This window comes from Aedes albopictus, chromosome 2 (assembly GCF_035046485.1).
Source record: "Aedes albopictus strain Foshan chromosome 2, AalbF5, whole genome shotgun sequence".
Taxonomy (NCBI): Eukaryota; Metazoa; Arthropoda; class Insecta; order Diptera; family Culicidae; genus Aedes; species Aedes albopictus.
In genome coordinates, this window is record NC_085137.1 from 137,459,198 (window position 1) to 137,481,683 (window position 22,486).

At 44.5% G+C, this 22,486-nt stretch overlaps 2 protein-coding genes across 2 annotated transcripts; both read left to right on the top strand.

The window, feature by feature from the left end:
• The first annotated feature begins 341 nt into the window (after positions 1 to 341).
• LOC134287739 (uncharacterized) lies at positions 342 to 1,575 on the top strand. Its single transcript, XM_062850506.1, has 2 exons — positions 342 to 1,192; positions 1,343 to 1,575. The coding sequence occupies exons 1-2, from the start codon at positions 607 to 609 to the stop codon at positions 1,573 to 1,575; spliced, it is 819 nt and encodes a 272-aa protein (XP_062706490.1). The 5' UTR covers positions 342 to 606.
• A 126-nt stretch (positions 1,576 to 1,701) lies between these two features.
• Positions 1,702 to 14,193, top strand: LOC109417634 (uncharacterized). Its single transcript, XM_019691677.3, has 2 exons — positions 1,702 to 1,849; positions 11,365 to 14,193. Exons 1-2 carry the CDS (start codon positions 1,702 to 1,704, stop codon positions 11,727 to 11,729), a joined length of 513 nt encoding a protein of 170 aa, XP_019547222.3. The 3' UTR covers positions 11,730 to 14,193.
• Positions 14,194 to 22,486: the final 8,293 nt, after the last annotated feature.

The following is a 22,486-nucleotide window of genomic DNA, read 5'->3' on the forward strand; positions in this document are numbered from 1 at the left end:
ACATCGCAAAATTAAGCCATTCAAGCTTGTTATATGGTAAAATTCTATGATAAGATTGAAGTGGTTCTCTTGGAGAAATACTTGGTAAAATTTCTTGTGTTTTTCGAGTAAAGAAGGTTATTATGGATTATGGAAAACCTTAAATATTAGAATCGTTTATTTCTCGAGATATTTTTTCTGGAGCTCTGACTTATTGATAATCTTTGAGTTGGTTCGAATTTAAAAAATATTCTTGAGGCCGCCCCCCTGCTGCCCTTGGCTACGCCCATGGAACCAGCCAATGGCTGAAAGTCTCATGAATAAAGTAAATTGAATTTAATGAGTAAGTTCTGAATCCTTACCAATAACTCTTCCATCCTTTACTTCCAGGTCAGCCTCGATCTTGCCATCCTGCTGCAAGTGTACATCTATCGAAAGAATCCACCCCGCAGCACCCATCGCGGCGACTAGCAGTTTGCCCCTCAAAATATTCAAAACGGCTCCAATCGCAACCACACCAGCAGCAACAACAACAACAACACCAACAGCAATCTTAACAATCACCACACCGACACCGGCATTGCGACGACCAACAAGATCAACACCTACACCCAAACGACGGGTCCAATGCCCATCCAGCGTACTGGTTCGATTTTGGGCAATGCCAAAATCAACCGTTCATCCGGACCATCAGCCGTAATGGCCTATTCGTCTTCCCCGGCGGCCTCGTCCTTCTACAGTTCTATGATGCAGACGGAATGTTCGATATCGCTGAAATCCACCGTGACTCCCCATCGGCACAAATCGGGCTCTCGGTTCCATCACTCCAAGTCCCACTCGATCTCCGGCTCACGGGAAGCCACTCCGGTGCGGTTGGTGGGCATTCCCAGCAGGCGAACCAACTCGGAGCGGTACGACCGGCAGAAGACTGCCTCGCTGCCACTGCCCAAGCGGAAACAGCTGAGCTTGAGTGCCAATTACTCCGGTGATCCAGGGGGCGCACCGGATGACGAAGAACGAGAACATGAGACTGCTGAGAGGCCGGTGGAGCGACGGAGCGTGCGAGGGAATGTCCTTAGCGAGGACGTGTACAATATGAGCAGTCTGGGAGACAACTGTTCGTTCGTAACAATCACCGGGAACGCTTTTAGCAATCGTCGAGATTCCAATTGTACGTTAAATAGCAATAGCTACAAGGAGCAGTACATTCTAGGTAATGTCGGATTTGTGAAATTTTTACTTTGTTCTTTCCATAACTTCTCAACTAGGATGCCAGAGCGACCTCTAAACGGCATTTTAAAATTTGCTGATTTACTGAAGTTGTTGACCGTTTCAAGTTTCTCATCTCCCATTCTCTTTACAGGTAGTAACTATAATAATAATATCAACCGTCACAGCCAAGAGCATTACGATTCGATGCTGCTGTCGTCGACGGCGGTGCGGCTGAAGGACAAGGACGACGGCGGCCAGGAGCCGGGAGCAATAGTAGTAGAGCACTTGGTTGCCCCCAGGAAGGAGCAGGAGTGTGACTCTAGTTTGGAGCGAAAGCAGCACCACTATGAGACAAATGCCAAGTCCCTGGAGGATATTTTATGACGACACGCAGCACTGGTCCTGTGGCCAGTGCTGAGGCATGAGCAAATAGTGAAGCTGGAAGCGGAAACCGATCCCAAACAGCAACCTTCGGCGACATCGACCATATCAAACAATGAATCTCGCACGATGCGGTCAGCCGAGACGCAAACCGAACTGCTAGAGTGCAGCTCTAGTGGGGATGATGGGGGTGCCAGCAGCGAAGACGCCAGAAGTGCTATTGACGACGAACTGGGAGTGATCTCAACGCGACGTCCTCCGAGCGAGGAAGCGGCAGGTGAGAGAGAGGCTTGGTTAAGTTCGCTTTTTCCCTGAAGTATGACCCCCTTTACCCAAAAAAAAATCACCTTTAAAAGTACTTGAAAATTATGAAAATCTTCCGAAGACCAAGGATGGGAACACTCACTTACAGAGAGTTACACTCACTTGATGTTTTCTCAGCTCAGAAGCGTGCAATCAAGAAAAGATGTATGGACGACTTTTGCCTTGTGGTTTTGTCTAAAAGTTTGCCGAATAGAATAGGGGTCGCACATGCACACCGAAGTCGTAAAGGAGCTGCGAAGGCAACTCTCCACGAGGTGAATGTAAATTACACTCACCTCGTGGAGAGTCGCTTTCACAGCTCTGTCACGACTTTGATGTGCGTGTGCGACACCTACTTTTACTAAACTTTTACTTAAACTTTTAGACAAAACCACAAGGCAAAAGTCGTCCATACACCATTTCTGCGCGGCGTGTGCGCGGCTTTCAACGAAGTCGATGGATCCTACTTGGTTCTCTTGTTGAATATTGCTTTAGCTTGTCGTTACTTCGGCATACAAGGTACATTTCCAGTCCATCGCAGTCTGCACTTTTTTATTCGCCTCACTATATAATTCTCTCAATGTCCACGATTCATGGCCGTATAAAACAACCGGAAGAATCAAAGTTTTCTACAATGCGAATTTTGTCTTCGTTTGTTGCTTACGGGACTTCAGCTGGTTTTATAGCCGCAATTCGACTTTTCATCTCGCGAGCTACATCATAATCGCACGTCGCTGTCTACCAAGATAAACAAATTCGTCCACAACGTCAAACTTTTTACCACCTGGCAACACATCGTCACTACTACCACGGCCGTACCGACATTGACCACCATACTACTGCCTATGATCGCGTAACTGTCCCATATGAATAGAAAACCCAGCAAATATGGGACTGATATGCGATCATAGGCAGACTAGCAATCATATACTTGGTCTTTGTGGTGTAAACCGTAAGTCCAGTTTTCCTCTCAAAAGGTATGAACGCCTCTTTCACGACCCGACGGTCGATATCGTCTGCGAAACCCAGGAGCATCTGCGACCGTGCGGGTGTGATAATGCTTCCACTCTTTTGCACACCAGCTCTCTTTATCGCTCTTTCCAGGGCTTTGTTGAACAGTATGTTCGAAAGAGCGTTGCTCTGCTTCAGACCGTCTATAGTTACGAATGATGACGGGATTGTTTTGTTGTCCTCCAGTCCTCTAATGACTGTCTTGACATCGTCTAGCGATACAGTGTTAGAGGTCGTCGTCGGTTCGATTTCTGTCGGTGACTCTCCTGTTCTTACCATTCAACAATACCTCGAAATGCTCTCTCCACCTGGCAGCTACAATTGTTTCATTTGTTCGAAAGTTTCCATCACGGCCGTTGCACATGACAAAAGAAGGAGGCGCTATTTTCCCGCACGCCATTGACAGTTTCGTAATACCTCCGCATATCATTCTGTTCCATACTATCTTATGCCTGAGCAATAGACATGTTCACATTTTAGAAAATGTCTTGAATCCCACCGGTCAAGTAAGTATCATAATTCTCATGCCGAAATGAACTTCTGGTCAAATTTTCAGCTTGATTGATTAAGATTTCGATGTGCTTCAAGTCGATTTGGTAATTTCAGTCTTTTCTACACTTTAAACAATCATAACTATTGAACAATTATGATTATAGCTCGAAATCAAAGCTTATTATATTCCACAAAAGTTGTCCATACATATTTATACAATTCTTGCAAGTTTTGTCAGTAATAAATTGAGTTTTGTTCTAGGTAGTACCGAAAAATCTGTTATCTTTGAGTCAAAATGGCATGGGAAGCATGGATTAATGAAATTTTCTAATATGAAATATTCTGGAGATAATCATGTATTATATCCCACGACGATCCCCGTTCGGGGTAACCCTGAAGCTTTTTGTAATAATTTCTAGACGAACATTTGAAAAGGGCCTATCTGCTTTTTGTAAACAAACATGTTTCTGTCTCTGCAGGGCCCATCTGCATCCACCCACGCACATCAACACCCTTAAGAGATAGCTTGAAGAACACTCTTTCTGATAAGGGTGTTGATGTGCGTGGGTGGATGCAGATGGGCCCTACAGAGACAAAAACATGTTTGTTTACGCAAAGCAGATAGGCCCTTTTCAAATGTTCGTCCAGATTTATTAAAAATGCTGAAAGCCATGTCACACGCCATCACCCACCGAGAGGGGCAAAAAATCACCACAAAGCGCCTATCGAATGGAAAAAATGAGCACGTTAGCATTGGTTTTTCATTGCTGATGACGATGACTGTTTTCAAATCGTTCTGATTCATCAATGAAATGTGACCAAAACAATCATCGTTTGGCAGAAAAAATCAAGGCTAATGTGCTCATTTTGTGTTAATTTTGATGTCACTTGAAGCTTTTTTGTCCCCCACGATGATGATGGCGTGTGGCACGGCTTCCAGCATTTTTAATTATTTATTCCAAAAAGCTGCTGAATTATCTCGAACGGGGTTCGTCTTGAGAGATATGACATGACTATCTCCTGGGTATTTCAACTCCTAGAATTTCATCATTCCATGCTTCCCAGGCCATTTTGACTACAAGGTAACAGATTTTTCGGTACCACTCAGAACAAAACTCAATTTATTACTGACAAAACTTGCAAGAATTGTACAAGTATGTATGGACAACTTTTGTGGAACATAATAGCTTTGATTTCGAGCTATAATCCTAACTGTATGTCTTTTCGTTCAATAGTTATGATTTTATAAAGTGTAGAAAAGCCTGAAATTACCAAATCAACTTAAAGCACATAGAAATTTTTATCAATCTAGCTGAAAATTTGACCAGACGTTCATTTTGGCATGAGAATTATGATATTTACTTGACCAGTGGGATTCGAGACATTTTCTTAAATGTGAACATGTCTACTGAGCAATCACGTTTGCCTTTGTGTTCTCTCTTCTTTTTGAGATGGATTCGTTTTTTGGCTACTCTTGCTTTCCTATGTCGCTCCCTGCTCTACCAGATCTCCGATGACTACATTTTTACTCATTTGTTATACTCTGGTAATCCAGTTGCTCTCTCGTCCTCGTCAACGTGCTTCATTAACTTTTGCAGCCAGAGCAGCTCCTGGCAGGCCTCAGCTAAGACCACGTATTCCGCCTCAGTGGAAGACAGCGATATGTACTTCTGCTTTCTGGTAGCCCAGGAAATTGGTCCTCCTAAGTGGAAGGTGAATCTCGAGTTAGATTTGCGGTCTCGATGGTCTGCGGCCCTGTCGGCGTCAACGTGTGCTTCCAGTTGTCCAGGACCCCCAAGCTCCAGCTTCAAATTTTATTTTATTTATTTCAATTCATAGTACATATTTAACAGTTGGCAATTAAGTATGATCCCTATTGAACTATTGTTCTTTGAAAGGGTCATCAGATCTTATTGAACTAGCCTAGTTAATTATTCATTACAATTAAAAAAGAAAGATAATGAAATAATAATGATTATACATAACTAGAAAATAAGTTGTTCACAGGAACTCAACGAACAATGAAGGTTTCAGTCTTACTTTTTATATGAGTTATAAAACGACGTTTAAACTGAGCAATGGATTGAGCGTTCCTCTGGCAGTCGATTGAATGTGTCTGGTCCTATATTCTGGAACCGTTTCCTTCCTACCTCAGATCTGAAACCAGGTCTCTGCAGAAGATGAGCGTACCGCGTGCGATAGTGATGGGATGCGGAGTTGAACGACCAATTGTGGTGCATGTTGAGGCTATTCGTGGTTTTGTACATGATCATACAGACTCTGAGAGTGTAGAGTCCTTGTATTGGTAGAATACATTAGTGACCCGATTTTGTCAGCCCCTTTTCAGAACACATTTTTTGCTCTCCTCAAACGCCTGAACAGTTTTTTAAACTTTTTATTGCTCTATGTTCTGCATTTCGGCTGTAGTTTGAGGATAAATTTTGAGTATTTGGTCAAAGTTTTACCGTATGATATCGATAGCAAAAAGTTTGTCTCAAAATGGGGCTGATAAAATCGGGTCCTTACTGTATTATGTTCTGTCGTACAGTACAGATCGTTCGTTGGATGCAGAAAAGGGGGAGCGGGAAATTTGGCATAAATTCATTTGGCATAAGGTCGTTTGGCATAAGGTCTTTGGCATACATACATTTGGCATAACGATCATTTGGCATAATGGACATTTGGCATAATCGAAATGCACCCTTCTTTTTTATGCCAAGTATCCATTATGCCAAATGACCGTTATACCAAATGTCTTTATGCCAAATGACACAACGGGTCTGTGTCATTTGGCATAAGGTCGTTTGGCATAAGGTCACTTGGCATAAGGTCGTTTGGCAGAGGGTCACTTGGCATAAATACATTTGGCATACCGGTCATTTGGCATAATGGATACTTGGCATAACAAAGAAGGGTGCATTTCGATTATGCCAAATGACTTTTATGCCAAATGACCGTTATGTCAAATGTATTTATGCCAAATGACCTTATGTCAAACGACCTTATGCCAAATGTCCCGCTCCCCACAGTCTACGATTCGAATTCCAGTGGCTAACCCTTTCCTCTCCAGAGCCTGAACCTGAAGCGCATCTGGCTTGCGATGTCCAAGGATACAATCCCAAGTATGCAATCAGTCAGGATTGTGGTTGGTCTCTCACGTGCATGTAGAAGACGGTTGTACAGTTGGACAACTGCTGTTAAAACAACTGACGATACTTCATTGTGATTGATGTCTGATCAATTTTGGGGTGGAAGCTCAGGTAAAATATTATCTCCTGGGCGCCCATTAAAAACACCACCCCCGGCGAAGACTGGCGCTCGAGCCTAGCTATTTAGCACTGTAGTTGGAGGAAATGCCAATGCAGAACCCGTAGCTTCCGGGAAGGTAAGCCCAGCTCCCTGGGTTAGTGGGTTGGTGTCAGGCCCTGCGAGCCAGCCGTAAAAAAGACTAGCACCGGAAAATCAACAAGAGAAGAATGCGAATCGATACCAATGGCGACGACCACAGCGACGAAAAGGGACTTGCGATTGGAAGCTCGGTACGTGGAACTGCAGATCTCTCAACTTCATCGGGAGCACCCGCATACTCGCCGATATACTGAAGGACCGCGGGTTCGGAATCGTAGCGCTGCAGGAGGTGTGTTGGACAGGATCTATGGTGCGAACGTTTAGAGGTAATCATACCATCTACCAGAGTTGCGGCAACACACGTGAGCTGGGAACAGCTTTTATAGTGATGGGCGACATGCAGAGGCGCGTGATCGGTTGGTGGCCGATCGACGAAAGAATGTGCAGGTTGAGGATCAAGGGCCGATTCTTCAACATTAGCATAATAAACGTGCACAGCCCTCACTCCGGAAGCACTGATGATGACAAAGACGCATTTTACGCGCAGCTCGAACGCAAGTACGACCGCTGCCCAAACCACGACGTCAAGATCTAAACGCTCAGGTAGGCCAGGAGGAGGAATTCAGACCGACGATTGGAAAGTTCAGCGCCCACCAGCTGACGAACGAAAATGGCCTACGCCTCATCGATTTCGCCGCCTCCAAGAACATGGCCATTCGTAGCACCTTCTTCCAGCACAGCCTCCCGTATCGTTACACCTGGAGATCACCACAACAAACGGAATCGCAAATCGACCACGTTCTGATTGATGGACGGCACTTCTCCGACATTATCGACGTCAGGACCTATCGTGGCGCTAATATCGACTCCGATCACTACCTGGTGATGGTTAAACTGCGCCCAAAACTCTCCGTTATTAACAACGTACATTATCGGCGGCCGCCCCGGTACGATCTAGAGCAGTGATCCTCAAGCCCATTTTTTCAACTACTCGTATTGCAACACCTGAATCGATTTGAGAATCATTCAACACGTTATTCGTGATGATTTCGGGAATAGAACAACTTCCATAAGAAATATTGCAAGAAATTCTACGGCAACATAGAGAACTGCACATCACGTGCGGCCCGCGGGCCGCACTTTGGTGACCACGGATCTAGAGCGACTGAAGCAACCGAATGTCGCCACCGCATACGCGCAGAATCTCGAGGCAGCGTTGCCGGACGAGGGTGTGCTCGATGTGGCCCCTCTAGAGGACTGCTGGAGTACAATCAAAGCAGCCATCAACAACGCAGCTGAGAGCACTATCGGGTACGTAGAACGGAGTCGACGAAACGATTGGTTCGACGAGGAGTGCAGAGCGGTTCTGGAGGAGAAGGATGCAGCGCGGGCGGTAATGCTGCAGCATGGAACCCGACAGAATGTGGAGCGATACAGACAGAAGCGGAAGCAGCAGACCCGTCTTTTCCGGGAGAAAAAGCGCCGCCTGGAAGAAGCGGAGTGCGAGGAAATGGAACTGCTGTGCCGTTCACAGGAAACACGCAAGTTCTACCAGAAGCTCAACGCATCCCGCAAAGGCTACGTGCCGCAAGCCGAAATCTGCAGGGATAAGGACGGGAGCCTCCTGACGGACAAACGTGAGGTGATCGAAAGGTGGAAGCAGCACTTCGACGAGCACCTGAATGGCGAAGAGAATGTAAGCACGGAGGACCAAGGCAGCGAAGGAAATGACTATGTTGGTGCAGCAGAGGACGGGAACGAACCAACTCCCACGCTGAGGGAAGTTAAGGATGCCATCCACCAGCTCAAAAACAACAAAGCGGCTGGTAAGGACGGTATTGCAGCGGAACTCATCAAGATGGGCCCGGAAAAGTTGGCCACCTGTCTGCACCAGTTAGTAGTCAAGATCTGGGAAACCGAACAGCTACCGGAGGAGTGGAAGGAAGGGATAATCTGTCCCATCCACAAGAAAGGCGACAAGTTAATGTGTGAGAACTTTCTAGCGATCACCATTTTGAATGCCGCCTACAAAGTGCTATCCCAGATCATCTTTCGTCGTCTTTCACCTAAAGTAAATGAGTTCGTGGGAAGTTACCAAGCCGGTTTCATCGACGGCCGGTCGACAACGGACCAGATCTTCACCGTACGGCAAATCCTCCAGAAATGCCGTGAATACCAGGTCCCAACGCATCATCTGTTCATCGACTTCAAAGCGGCATACGACAGTATCGACCGCACAGAGCTATGGAAAATTATGGACGAGAACAGCTTTCCCGGGAAGCTGACTAGACTGATAAGAGCAACGATGGACGGTGTGCAGAACAGCGTAAGGATTTCGGAGGAACTATCCAGTTCATTCGAATCTCGACGGGGACTACGACAAGGTGATGGACTTTCCTGCCTACTATTCAACATCGCCCTGTAAGGTGTTATGCGACGAGGCGTATATCCTATATCCTCTACCCCATCTATTTAATGTATCTGACACTTGTTGGGACTGGTAACGCCAGCGCCTGCCTGTGGAAGATCCCGGTGTGCTAATTCGGTGTAGGACATGTTAACGGGGGAGGCTTAGTAGGTTCACATCTGCCTACAAGCAGATGGGCTGACAGTTGTCGGCCTGGGTGTGGACTGAGCAATTACAAATTACAATTACATTTTTTGTTAAAAATGTGAGGAATTACATCGAAGTTGATCTGGGTAGGTATTCCATGAATAGCTTCCTTAATGGATAGATCGTATTTAACAGAGGAACTGTCATTAGTGAAGTGTACACGAGGAGGATTATAACTTGGTAGGCTTATGTCAGATGACATGTAGAACAGATAGATTCTCACGAATCTTCGAAGTTTTCAATGACAAGTGTGTTGCTCACTCCACACTTGATAAGTAACCTTAGCAAGAGCTCCCAGAAGCAATTCTGGAGAGGTGTGAACTTAACTAGTAAAACCACAAAAAAATTGCACGTTTTGAGAATACCTTCAAAAACTGAAGTCAAAAATGTTCAAAAATTATATTGAACATAACAGTGTCATAAACCTTCTCTTGAAGCAAAATGAGTGGGTTAAGGCTTAGCGAATTATATATTTTGATCGTATTAACACTTTGTACCATTACCCTGGCCAAGTTCGCAGGGATTGACGGTATTGAAGTGAAGGAGTTTCATTTTGATTATTGTAATGTAGTGTTCTTTAGTGAAACATATCACCTTTTTACCACTTTAATGTGCCTCCAACGGTTCATCACGAACCGGCTGCTGCAGATGGCTGATCGATCATATGGGAGCGTCCATAAATTACGTCACGCAAAAATTGTCCATTTTCAACCCCCCCTCCCCCCTATGTCACACTTTTTGTATGAGACCTCTGAAATTTTTGTATAGGTTGTCACATCTTACGGAACCCCCCCTCCCCCCTAAAAGCGTGACGTAATTTATGGACGTTCCCTATGCATCAGATATGCTCGATAAACATGGAGGATCCGCCAGGGCTCATTAGAGTCTATTCCCAAGCAATAGTTCCAAGTCGATTGGATTTAAGAAGTTTTTGATGATCGTTACAAATCCTAATAAAAGTATTGTAGGATTTGTGACAGGTTTTGGAACCTTTTACAGCCAGCTGACTTCAAAATGTTGTTTGGGCTCTATTTCCCACGTTTCTCGGTTGATTTTGATTAGTAATTTATAAATGTCATAGTCGCTTTCTCGAATTTTTAGAATGTTAGTTGGTCATATTTTCTTTAAATAAAGCAATTAAAATCGACTGAAGAATTAATGGGAAGGAGATTTGCAGCACTTAATTGTGCTGTTAGATTCGAAGCTAACGTGCGAACACTTAAACGCATTGTTGACGTCAATGCGTTCGACGTGACATTTTGGACAAAAACTGACTGCTTTTTATTAACTGAACAACGTTACTTGTGTATGACTAGGTTGACATTTCTAGGCTACGCTTGAGAAAATGACATGATTTATCTAGGTAGGACCGATAGGACATTTGAACGAATTTGAATATTTTTCATAGTATTTGTAGGGAGATGAATACATAATAGTTGGCAAGCAATCTTTATTATTATTTTTTAATTTTATTGCATTCAACTGACTGGCGTATTTTTGTTTATCTCTTAGAAATTCAGTTACATGTTTCTGTGGGTTTTGAACCGATGACAATTTAAGGACAGAAGAGATGAACACAGAGAAGTAGAAAACGATTAGCGAAATCAAGAAATCAATTTGACACAGGATCGACTATATTTTAGCATACGGGGTTCGATTGATTCGATGAAAAAAAAACAAACATACTACAACTGACTTAACGAGGAGAAATACATATTGAACGGAACCATACCACAAAATCAAACAAGAAGACAAACACAAACCGTGTGACCATAACACTACATAGGCAAATTCTGACTGACTGACCAATTGAAAACTTTCCAATCTTCTACCGTAACTTTTTGAGTCAGTTTGCAACAGTGTCTTAATGGATATCATTTTCCGCGTACGGCTGGCAAACTGCTTCTGAAAGATTACGTACTTTTTTCTATCTTCGGGTCTAGTGTAGAGGTTTCAACTCTATTCAGAGTGCAGCTAGAAACCTAGCAAAAAAAAAATAACACTTTGTACCATTACATTTGCAGGTGCTACACACAAAGATGCCGACGACAACGCCGGGAATGATGACGACGACGACGACGACGATGACGACATTCTCGGAGAGCATGCCAAGCTGAAGACCATCAAACGGTTGAACTGTACCAACCTGTTCAACTTCAACAAGCTGGAACTGTTGAACGAACGGTGCTCGGTGGTTGGCACAGGGGGCCAACAGCAGCAAATCAGCGACAGCAGTCGGAATCTGTGCGAGCATGAGATGCACGTGGCTATTGACGAAGACCTGGAACAGGCCACGGCAGCAGGAGAGGGAAAACGGACTAAGGAAGAGTCGTTGACTGGCGGCAGTGCGATCGTCTTCATCCAGGAAAGTCCGGAAGTGATATTATAGCAGTGGCATTTCTCTTTTTATTTAAGAGTCGTTATTTATTTTTAGAACTACGTATTTAGAAAGAGAAATATTATTGTTAGTGAGACTTATTTTCTTTCTTCCTGTGTGATTGCTTGAGGCGAGCGAGGAGTGTGCCAACGAGCGAACGAGTCTTTACTCCTAAATTGTACAGAGGTGATCTATTTTTGTACCAAAAAGTCAACCAATCAGCAAACAAAGATGCAAAGATTTAGATTTTTCCTAGAAAATCTACCTATTTAGAGAAGGACAATTATGAATTGACCCACACAATGCTAGAGCGAAAGAGAAGAAAAAATAACAAATGCGCTTCAAAGTCACAAACCGGAAATAACGGTGTTGGTTCCGCCGGGGGCCCATCCCCGAGACTGGGGTTTCTCCAAACAACAATCATCCACTTTGAAATCCACTAGTTTACCCCAAAAACACTCATACGCAATTACCAATCCACTCCATACTTTACCTTTTGTGTAGGTAAACGTCGACAACATCACGAGAATATTTTGAGGGGTCAAATTCTATTTAGGTTATAGCTAAGTAAAGTAACGCTAAAGAACGAACTATTCTAATTTCATAAAAAAAGACTTAATGCCTGAGAAACACTAACAAAAAAAAGAACGAAGCCTTTAAATCTACGCTTTCTGATAATTAACGAAGTAAAAGAGATAATGTCTATATTGTTTCTTTACTTAGGAAAAAAGGTGAAAACTAATGCATTATATTCAATTGTGAGAATTACGCTATGTTCAAGTCTAGTCTTAGAGAGATTGAGAACGGATAACGGATAAAGCTGAAACAAAGTGAAAGTTTAGTTTGTGCTAAGTGAGAAGGCAAATTTTGCTGTGAATATTTTGTTATAATAAACATTATTATGATTACAAGCGTAGTGTAGACAAATTTATGCGCGTTAGGGCGCATCCGTTTGAATAATTTGCGAATTTAGTTAGTTCTATGGGTAATTCGGTAACTAAAGCCCAATGGTAAGAGGAATCGAGAATTTTGATCAATAGTGTGTGTGGGACTAGGAAAAGTATGTTGCTTTTGGTATTAGAAGAACATGTACAGGGGATTGGGTATTGAAATGCAAATCTACAAATGCACGGAGTAGCTTCCAAAGAATTTCAGAAAGAATTCTTGCATTTCGATATTGTAAATGGTCAGCACACATGCTCGAGGCATGCCATGCTCTGCTCCTCATAGCAGATTAATCAAAGGCAAAATATTTTTTCGTGAGACGACACACACAGCAGCGAGGGCAAACTTTGGCACAGAAGAACGTTAAGAATTTATGAATAAATTTCTATCCTGCAACAAATCCCTTCAATAATTCGCTAAAAATACAAAGTGCTCCATAATTAGGCTTCCTTTACGTTAACTTGTTGCTCCCCGAAACAAACAAATCACACCGTACTCCAAACAACAAACTGTCGAACAGTGCGTAACAGATTGACCATTTTCGCAGCGTTCTTTCTACAAAGAAAACAATCTTCCGGAAACCAGTCGCCAACAAAGCACCTTGGTATGCGTACTATTACGCATGCAAACATGCAGTTTCCTTAATATATTCTAATAAATGATCAATGCACTTACTATATACACACATAAATTAAAAAAATGCAAACAAAACAAGTTAAAGCAAATCACGCAACTGTAATAGAGGAAACCAACCGATATCAACCACACATGTAGCCCATGTTTAACCGAAAGAAACATTCTTATAGCAGAACAAGTGGATCATGCGCAAGAAGACGACACATGTACGAACTAAATAGGCCTATATACTCTAGCAATAGCGATTGGAAACAGTGTTGAACAATTCTCACGTGGTATATTTTGAAGTACACGCACGAAGCGTTGAAAAGACAGACTTGCGGAGTTGTGCGAAGCAAAGTGCCATTTTCTTATTTTACCGTTTCTTTACCTTGTGGTATAATAGTAGATGTGTTATTGCTATTCAGTAAAAAAAACAGTTTTAGTCTTTTCAACCGACCGGTACCGATGATGTTAACTATTTTTCTAGCGTTGTTCCGTTCTTTCCAACAGTTTACCGTCGTCGATGGGATCAATTACTACTAACTACTACTGCACACCGTAAGCAACCAAAAGTATAAATTACAATCAAAAAAAGACTTTCTCTGTTCCAGTGAGTTTGAAAGAGTCAATTTTAGTTTCTAATTTGCGCGGTTCCGAACGAATCCGGATTCGCGAGTCTTAGCATGTATAGTTGAGGGAAAGTAAGTGAAGTCGGCGAGTAAACTCTGATGGCTACAACGGCTGTCTTTAGTTTGAAAAGGAATATATTTATATTTTAGAGAAGAATTTAAAACATTTCAGTGATAAAGGCTAGGCGATTGGACGCCGGCAACACTCTTGAATCTAGACAAATTGTGTATCCCCTGAGTGAATGGGTGAAAGCCGAAAATAAAGAAAATTAGCAACCACATAATTTAGTTTTATTGGATTTTCATTTTGCGATGACAAGGTCAGTTGAAGTTGTTTTCTCACTTTCCAATACCACCATCTCTAACGTTTAAAACTCCCGCAAGATTCACTCAGCGAGGTTTTTGATGGTTAACGCAGTCTAGTCTCTCTTTTCTAGATTACCAATAATTAAGAGTTCCAGAAAAAAATCTAATAAAATAAACCATTCGAATTATTTAGGATTTCAACAAACTTGATTCTTCAAAGAGACAGGCTTGGTGGTCTAGTGGCTACCGCTTCTGATTCGTATGCAGAACGTCATGGGTTCAATCCCTGGCCCGTCCCTTTTCATCCTACCTTGTATCTTTCTATCCACTTCCTCTCTCTCTTCTATACATATTCATATGTTCATAGCCATCGCTAGAAGCAGAAACGAATTGGAAAAAAGTCGTTTTCCCTCCCTTCCAATTTTCACTCACAGCACAGTGTATATAACGCCTACAGGTTATGCAACCAAAGCGTGCTGTGCCGCTTGACCTTATTCACCTCATTCACCACACACAATCTACAAACACTATAAATAACCCCTATCCATGGATCGCATCACCGACCCAACGGTGACTCCCAGATCTCCCATCCTTTCCGTCTAACAAATACCCCAGTCCGTGCTGGTTGTGGGGATGCAGAGGTGATCTCGGTCTTTAGTAGCAACAACCAGCACACTCTAACATTCCTCTCCCTTCCCAACTGACTATAAGGACGTGGCCGGCGCCGTTATTGATCCAAAATGTATGAGCTGCTAGAATTGCACTTTGAGAATAAGTGAAGTGTCCCAGCCCTTATTCATTTGGATCTCAGTGCAATTGGTACCAGCTCAGATCAATCACGGAGTAGCAACCATTGAAATGTATAGTCAGATTTAATCGTTAATCGTAATCGTAATCATCAAACTTGATTCTTCAAAAACTTCTCTTAGAATTCCCTCATGAATTCTTTCTGGCATTTCCCAGAAATTCCTGTAGGGATTCCTTACTCTAGGAATTCCTCCGCGAATTTAAGAATTCTTACAGGAATTCCTCACGGAATTCTTGCAGGAATTCGTCTAAAAAATCCATTGGATTTCCAATAGAGATTCCGCCAGAAGGTCTACTAGATACCCCTGGATTTCCAACAGGTATTTCTCTAGAAACATCTTCCTCAAAGAATTCCTCCAGGAATTCCTCTTGGAAATGCTCCAGCGAATGTTCAATAAATTAAATTCCTCCGGGAATTTCTCTAGGGATTCCTATTGGAGTTTCTCCAGGGATTCTTCCAGGAACTCATCCAGTGATTTCTCCAAAAATTGATCCAGGAATGTATTTAGGGATTTCCAAGAATTTCTCCAGGAATACTTTCAGAAATTCCTTCAGATTTTTTTTTCTGATATTCCTTCAAGGATTCTTTAAGAGATTCCTCCTAGAATTGCTTTAGGGATTCATCCAGAAATTCCTCCGATGATTCCGCAAGGGATTCTTTCAGATATGCTTCCAAGGATTTCTCCAGGAATCCATCCAGAAATTCCACTATATATCCACAGGGATTCCTCCCAGATTTCCTAGAGATTACTCCAGGAATTCTTCCAGGAATTCCTCCAGGAAATCCTACAGTTAGTCCTGCAAAAATTACTCCAGGAATTCCTCCAAGTATTTCTCCAAGAATTCCTCTAGAGATTTCTCCAGGAATTCTTCCACGGTCTACTCCTTAATTTTCTCCAAGCATTTTTGCATGAATTCCTCCAGAGATTCATTCAGGAATTGCTTCTGGGATTTCTCCAAGAATTTTCCCAGGGATTGCTCCAGGAATTCCTCTGGTGATTTCTTAGGAAATTCTTCTCGGGATCTCTTAAAAAATGTATTCAGGGGTTCCTTCAGAAATTTCCGAAATTTTTCCATCATTTTTTCCAGGGATGCATCCTAGAATTTCTCCAGGATTACCTGTAGATTTATAGGAACTCTTCCAGCGATTAGTATTGGAATTCTTCAAGATAGTTTTAGAGGAATGCAAACAGGAACCAAGAATTATCTCCACACAATCTTCAAGGAGTTCATCCACGGTTTTTTTCTTCAGGAATCCATCCATGAATTTCTTCAAGAATACCCACTGCAGCTTCTGCAAAGGAATTCGTTCGAAAATTCGTCCTGCAATTCTTTTAGGAATGTATCCTGATATTATTTTTTTAAGAAACCCTTCAAGAAGTTATCCGTGATTTTTTTCAAAAACTCATTCCAAAGATTCCTAGGAGTTTTTCCAAGGATGGTTTAAAGGTGTTCCTTTAGAAAGCCCTTCAGTGATTCTTCCAAAAAATTGTCAAGGGACTCCTTCAGAAATTTTCCCAGGAATGCCTCAAGGGTTTCCTCCAACGATTGTTTAAGGACTTATCGTAGGATTTCTTCAGAAATTCTATCAGAGAATTCCTTCCGAATTAAAGCTAGGATTCCTCTGGAAATTTATCCAAAAAGTTGCCCAAAAAGTTTTTCCATCATTTTCTTTAGGGGTTTATCTGAGGATTTCGTCAGGGATTCTTTCGATAAGTTCTCCAGCGCAGGTTTTGGTTGCGCAGAAGTCACTGTGACTTAACTTAAACGAATGAGTTCTAACATGCTAGAAGCGCTCCCAGACATTTCTTCAGGGAATCCTTTCAACTAGAGAAAACTCTTTCGGAATTCTCCAAGAGTTTCCTCCCGGAATTTCTGTAGGAAATGCACCATTAATTTCTCTTGGAATTCCTTCCTTAATTTCTCCCGCCATTTTTTTATGAATGCATTCCAGCGATTTTGTCCAGGAATTTGAGATTTCTCCGGAAATACCTCCAGAAAATTATTCAAGAATTTCTTCAGGGATTCTTACTGGGATACCTCGAGGGTTTCTTTCAGTGACAGTTTCAAGGCTCTCTATATGAGTATAGAAACTGTCTTTAGGGAAATTCCGGAAATGACGTACTTGGAAGAATACAACTGGAGGTTCATTCTTAGAGGAATAGTCTATAAGAGATCCGGGACATTCGAAGATTGCTAATAAGCAGAGACATGGGCTGCAAAACAGTGAGTCGATAAGGAGAGTGTCCAACATAGCTCTGATCCTCACAAGTTCGTACCTAATGCTTCCACGGGTCAAGCGATGACAAAGACCGCTAGCTACACAGTAAAACCGCTCAGCACTAAAATGTGTAAGCCCTACTCATAAGTGCATAATTTCCAGACCACACAAATATGTGTTACAGTTACACATTCTCAAAAACAGCTCGTACACTCGTCTAGATGCGAAATGTCGACATTTTTTTTGCTTTCCAAGGTCACTAGTAAACCTAGCTAGATTGCTGTACAAAAATGTTTGCGAATTTAACGATTTTGCGGACACAGGAGCTGATTTTGTGAATGTGCAAGGGTTACACATTTTTGGTGTAGTTTGGAAATTATGCACTTTAGTGCTGAGCGGCGTTAGCGTGTAAGAGTTGTGTGCTTATCTGGTAGTGCAGCCTGGGCATTGTTGTCCTTCTGACTTCAGCTAGATTGAGGAGGCACGACCCGAGCGTCTGTTCACCAAGGAGGTGCGGCTCAAACAGCGTCTGTTCTGGCATCCAGCGGCTGAGTAAGAAACGCTGCAACACACCCAGCTAGATCCAAGGTGGTAGCCCCATCAGCGTGGTCGTCCCAGTGTTGGTTGGGACGTTAAACAGAACCGGCACGATGGCCCTCCGGCGAGACAGGAGTGTTGGCGTAGGCCCAATAAGCCACCCGTAAAAATCCCCATTGCGAATAACATAGGAGAAAATACGACTCGATACAATCGGCAAAGACCCACGCGACGAAATAAGGACTACGATTGGAAACTTGGAACATGGAATTGCAAGTCACTTGGTTTCGCAGGATGTGACAGGATTATCTACGACGAACTACATCCCCGCAACTTCGACATCGTGGCGTTGCAGGAACTTTGTTGGACTGGACAGAAAATGTGGAAAAGCGGGCATCGAGCGGCTACCTTCTACCAAAGCTGTGGCACCACCAATGAACTGGGAACCGGATTTATAGTGTTGGGCAAGATGCGACAACGTGTGATCGGTGGCAGCCGATCAACGCAAGGATGGGCATGTTGAGAGTTAAGGGCCGTTTCTTCAACTACAGCATCATCAACGTCCACTGCCCACACGAATGGAGACCTGATGACGAGAAAGAAGCGTTCTACGCGCAGTTACGTCAAACATACGATGGTTGCTCGCCGCGTGACGTGAAAATCGTTGTCGGCGACATGAACGCGCAGGTAGGAAGGGAGGAAATGTACAGACCGGTAATCGGGCGAAACAGTCTGCACGCCGTATCGAATGATAACGGCCAGCGATGCGTAAACTTTGCAGCCTCCCGTGGTATGGTAGTCCGAAGCACCTTCTTCCCCCGCAAAGATATCCACAAAGCCACCTGGAGATCACCCGACCAACAAACAGAAAACCAAATCGACCACGTTCTAATCGACGGTAAATTCTCCTCAGATATAACCAACGTCCGCACATACCGCAGTGCGAATATAGATTCGGATCACTACTTAGTCGCTGTATGCATGCGCTCAAAACTTTTGACAGTCATTACCACGCGTCGAAGTCGAACGCCGCGGCTCAACATCGAGCAGCTGCGTAACGTAGAAGTGGCTCAAGACTACGCGCAGCAGTTACCAGTGGCCCTACCAACGGAAGAGCAGCTTGGCGCAGCTACACTTGAAGATGGCTGGAGGGACATCCGATCCGCCATAGGTAGTACCTCGGCTACAGCACTAGGCTTCGCGACTCTGAATCACAGAAACGACTGGTATGACGGTGAATGTGAACAGTTGATAAACGAGAAGAATGCAGCGTGGGCGAGAATGCTGCAACACCGTACGAGAGTATAGATAGTAGAGTAAACTCTACTATCTATATACGAGAGCGAATGAGGCACGTTACAGACAGGCGCGGAACAGGCAGAACTCAGTCTTCCGGATGAAGAAGCGCCAGCAGGAAGAACGATATCGCGAAGCGATGGAAGATCTGTATCGCGCTAAGCACACACGAAAGTTCTACGAGAAGCTGAACCGCTCGCGCAGAGGCTTTGTGCCACAAGCCGACATATGCCGAGATAATCATGGGAATCTTCTCACGAGCGAACGTGAGGTGGTCGACAGGTGGCAGCAGCATTACGATGTGCACCTTGTCGGAGTACAATGGAGCACCTCTTCACTACAGACACCTTGGTTCGCCCGCGGTGTTGTCGTGCCTGACATTTCGCCCCTCGCAGAGAGCGAGACGAGAGAAGAAATCATTCCAAACCGAAAGTTCAACGGAACAAGTTCGTTCGTGCTAAATTTCCATTTTTCTTTAAATAAAGTTATTTCGCAGTAAAAGTATTCTCGCGTGTGCAAATTCTTTCTGTGCCGAATTCCTTGACGCTGTATTCCGCTGTGTGGTAGACTCTGTCCGCTCGTCAGGTAATGGCCCCAGCTGGAACGGCACAGAAAAAGTAGTGGTGAACATTAATCCGAAACAGCTCGTGCGCGTCGCTGTTTGTGTGCATGCGAAAGACTCGTGGTACGGGTAGTGGAAAAACGTTTGGAATCATTCGTCGAAAGTGTGGACCTATCACGTGAACAATGAGTGATCAAAAGTTCGGCGTTCCGAAACTGAGTGGAACGAATTGGCAGACGTGGAAGATCCGCCTGGAAAGTTTGCTTGCACGTGAAGATTTGTGGGAAGTGATTGCCGATGAGATTCCGGAAGAAGAAGATCGTGATGCTGCATGGAAAAGTGCTGACCGAAAAGCGAGAGCAACCATAGTGCTGTTGCTGGAGGATAGCCAGCTACCTCTAGTGAAAAATTGTGCTCACGCTCGAGACGCGTTTAACGCTCTGAAGGCCTACCACCAGAAAACGTCGCGATCTGTGAGAGTGTCCCTCCTGAAGAAATTGTGCTCTACCAATCTTTCGGAGCAAGGTGACCTTGAAAAGCACCTTCTGGAAATTGATGACTTGTTCGATCGTTTAAGTGCCGCGGGAACGGAGCTCGACAAAGACACTCAAATTTGTCTGCTCCTTCGTAGTTTGCCTCCTTCGTTCGACGGGTTAGTGACGGCATTAGACAGTCGGTCGGATGACGACATATCGATTGACGTGGTGAAATCAAAATTAGCGGACGAATATCACCGGCGTCTGGAACGGGATGCTTCTACATCGAAGGTGGAAAAGGCGATGAAATCGGTCGGTAACTCGCAGAGAAGTGATGTGCGCGTGTGTCATTTCTGCAATAAACCGGGACACATTAAACGAAATTGCAGAAAATTCTTGTCGTCGCGTAAGAACAACGAAAATGCCCCACCGGGGGCGGGAAGAAGTGATGGGCCAAAAGCGAAAGCGGTGCAAAGTGAAGGTAGCAGTGTCGCTTTCAGTGCCAGTAGTGAAAGTTCACGTGCGTGGGTGATTGACAGTGGAGCCAGCGCCCACATGACAAACGATAGATCCTTCTTCAAATCGTTGCGCGAGTTCGACGGCGGACTGATAACGTTGGCTGACGGGAAGAAGACAGCCATTCGCGGTGAAGGCACTGGTGTACTGTTCGGTATCGACGGACAAGGAAAAGTGAAACAAATTGACTTCGGTTGCGTGAAATTTGTGCCCGGACTGTCGACTAGTTTGATTTCGGTCGGGAAACTGGTCGAGAAGAAACTGAAAGTGCAGTTCGACGAGGACGGTTGCCAGGTTGTGAATTCGGCTGGATTGGTAGTGGCAACGGGAAACCGTAGCGGAGGTTTGTACAACCTGCGTCTTGCGGAGCGCTCGATGATTGCGTCAGCTGGATGCCACCGGGAGGACTGCCAGCACCAATGGCACCGGCGGCTCGGCCACCGTGATTGGGCGGCCATCGAGAGAATCAACAAGGAACAACTAGCAACAGGTATGAGTGTGACTGATTGTGGCTTGAAGGTTGTATGCGAGTGTTGTTTGGAGGGAAAATCGTCCCGATTCCCTTTCCCCGAAGTGATTGAGCGGAAGTCAACTCAGGTGCTCGATATCGTCCACACGGATCTTTGTGGACCGATGTCAAATGTTACGCCAAGCGGAAACAGGTATGTTTTGAACCTAGTTGATGATTTCAGTAGATTTACCGTTACCTACCTGCTGAAAAATAAGTGGGAGGCGGCGGAGTCTATTAAGACATACGTGCGATGGGTAGAGAACCATTTTGGGAGGAAGCCACGCGTCATTCGCTCAGATGGCGGTGGCGAGTTCAACAACAAGGATTTGCGCAAGTTCTACCAATCGGAAGGGATACAGCCACAGTTCAGCACACCATATTCTCCCCAGCAGAATGGAGTCGCTGAGCGGAAGAATAGGAGCCTCTCCGAAATGGCGACCTGTCTGCTGCTCGATGCGGGATTGGAGAAACGCTTCTGGGGGGAGGCGATACGTACTGCCACGTACCTACAAAACAGGTTGCCGTCTAGGTCAGTGAAGCAGACACCGTACGAATTATGGTGGGGACGTAAACCAGACCTGGGACATTTGCGCGTGTTCGGTAGCGAGGCTTACGTTCATGTGCCATCTGTGAAGAGGACAAAGATGGACAGCAAGGCGAGGAAGCTAACCTTTGTTGGCTACTCAATGGAGCACAAAGGATACAGGTTCCTGGACCGCGAAACAGATCAAATCACCATCAGTCGTGATGCAAGGTTCATCGAACTGAACAACGGGAGTTCGTCGGTGGAGGTGCCGATGACGGTGCCACGTCGAGCTGAAAAGGAGAAACCCGCCGACAAGAATCGAGACGACCAACGTGAAGAAGAAGAAATCCAGCTGCTGCCGTTAGTGGAGAAGAAAGATGAAGATCCCTTGAGCAGCGCTGAAGAGTTTGAGGATGCGGAAGAAGGGGAATCATCCGGCCCGCGCCGGGCGGTTCGGTCGACCAGAGGAGTCATGCCCAAGCATTACAAGGATTTCGTGGTGGATCTTGCCGCCGGCATTGCGGCCTGCGCGATGGAGGAACCAACGGATTACCGTGAAGCGATGAAGACAGTTGAGTGGCGGAATGCCATGAAGGACGAGTTGGCATCCCACGCCAAGAACGGGACCTGGGATCTCGTACCATTGCCACCAAACAAGAAGGTAATCGGCTCGAGGTGGGTCTTTAAGATCAAGCGCGACGAGAACAACAAGATTGTGAAACACAAGGCCAGGGTGGTGGCGCAGGGCTACACCCAATCGTTCGGCGAAGATTTCGACCAAGTGTTCGCGCCCGTTGTGAGCCATGCAACGTTGCGAAC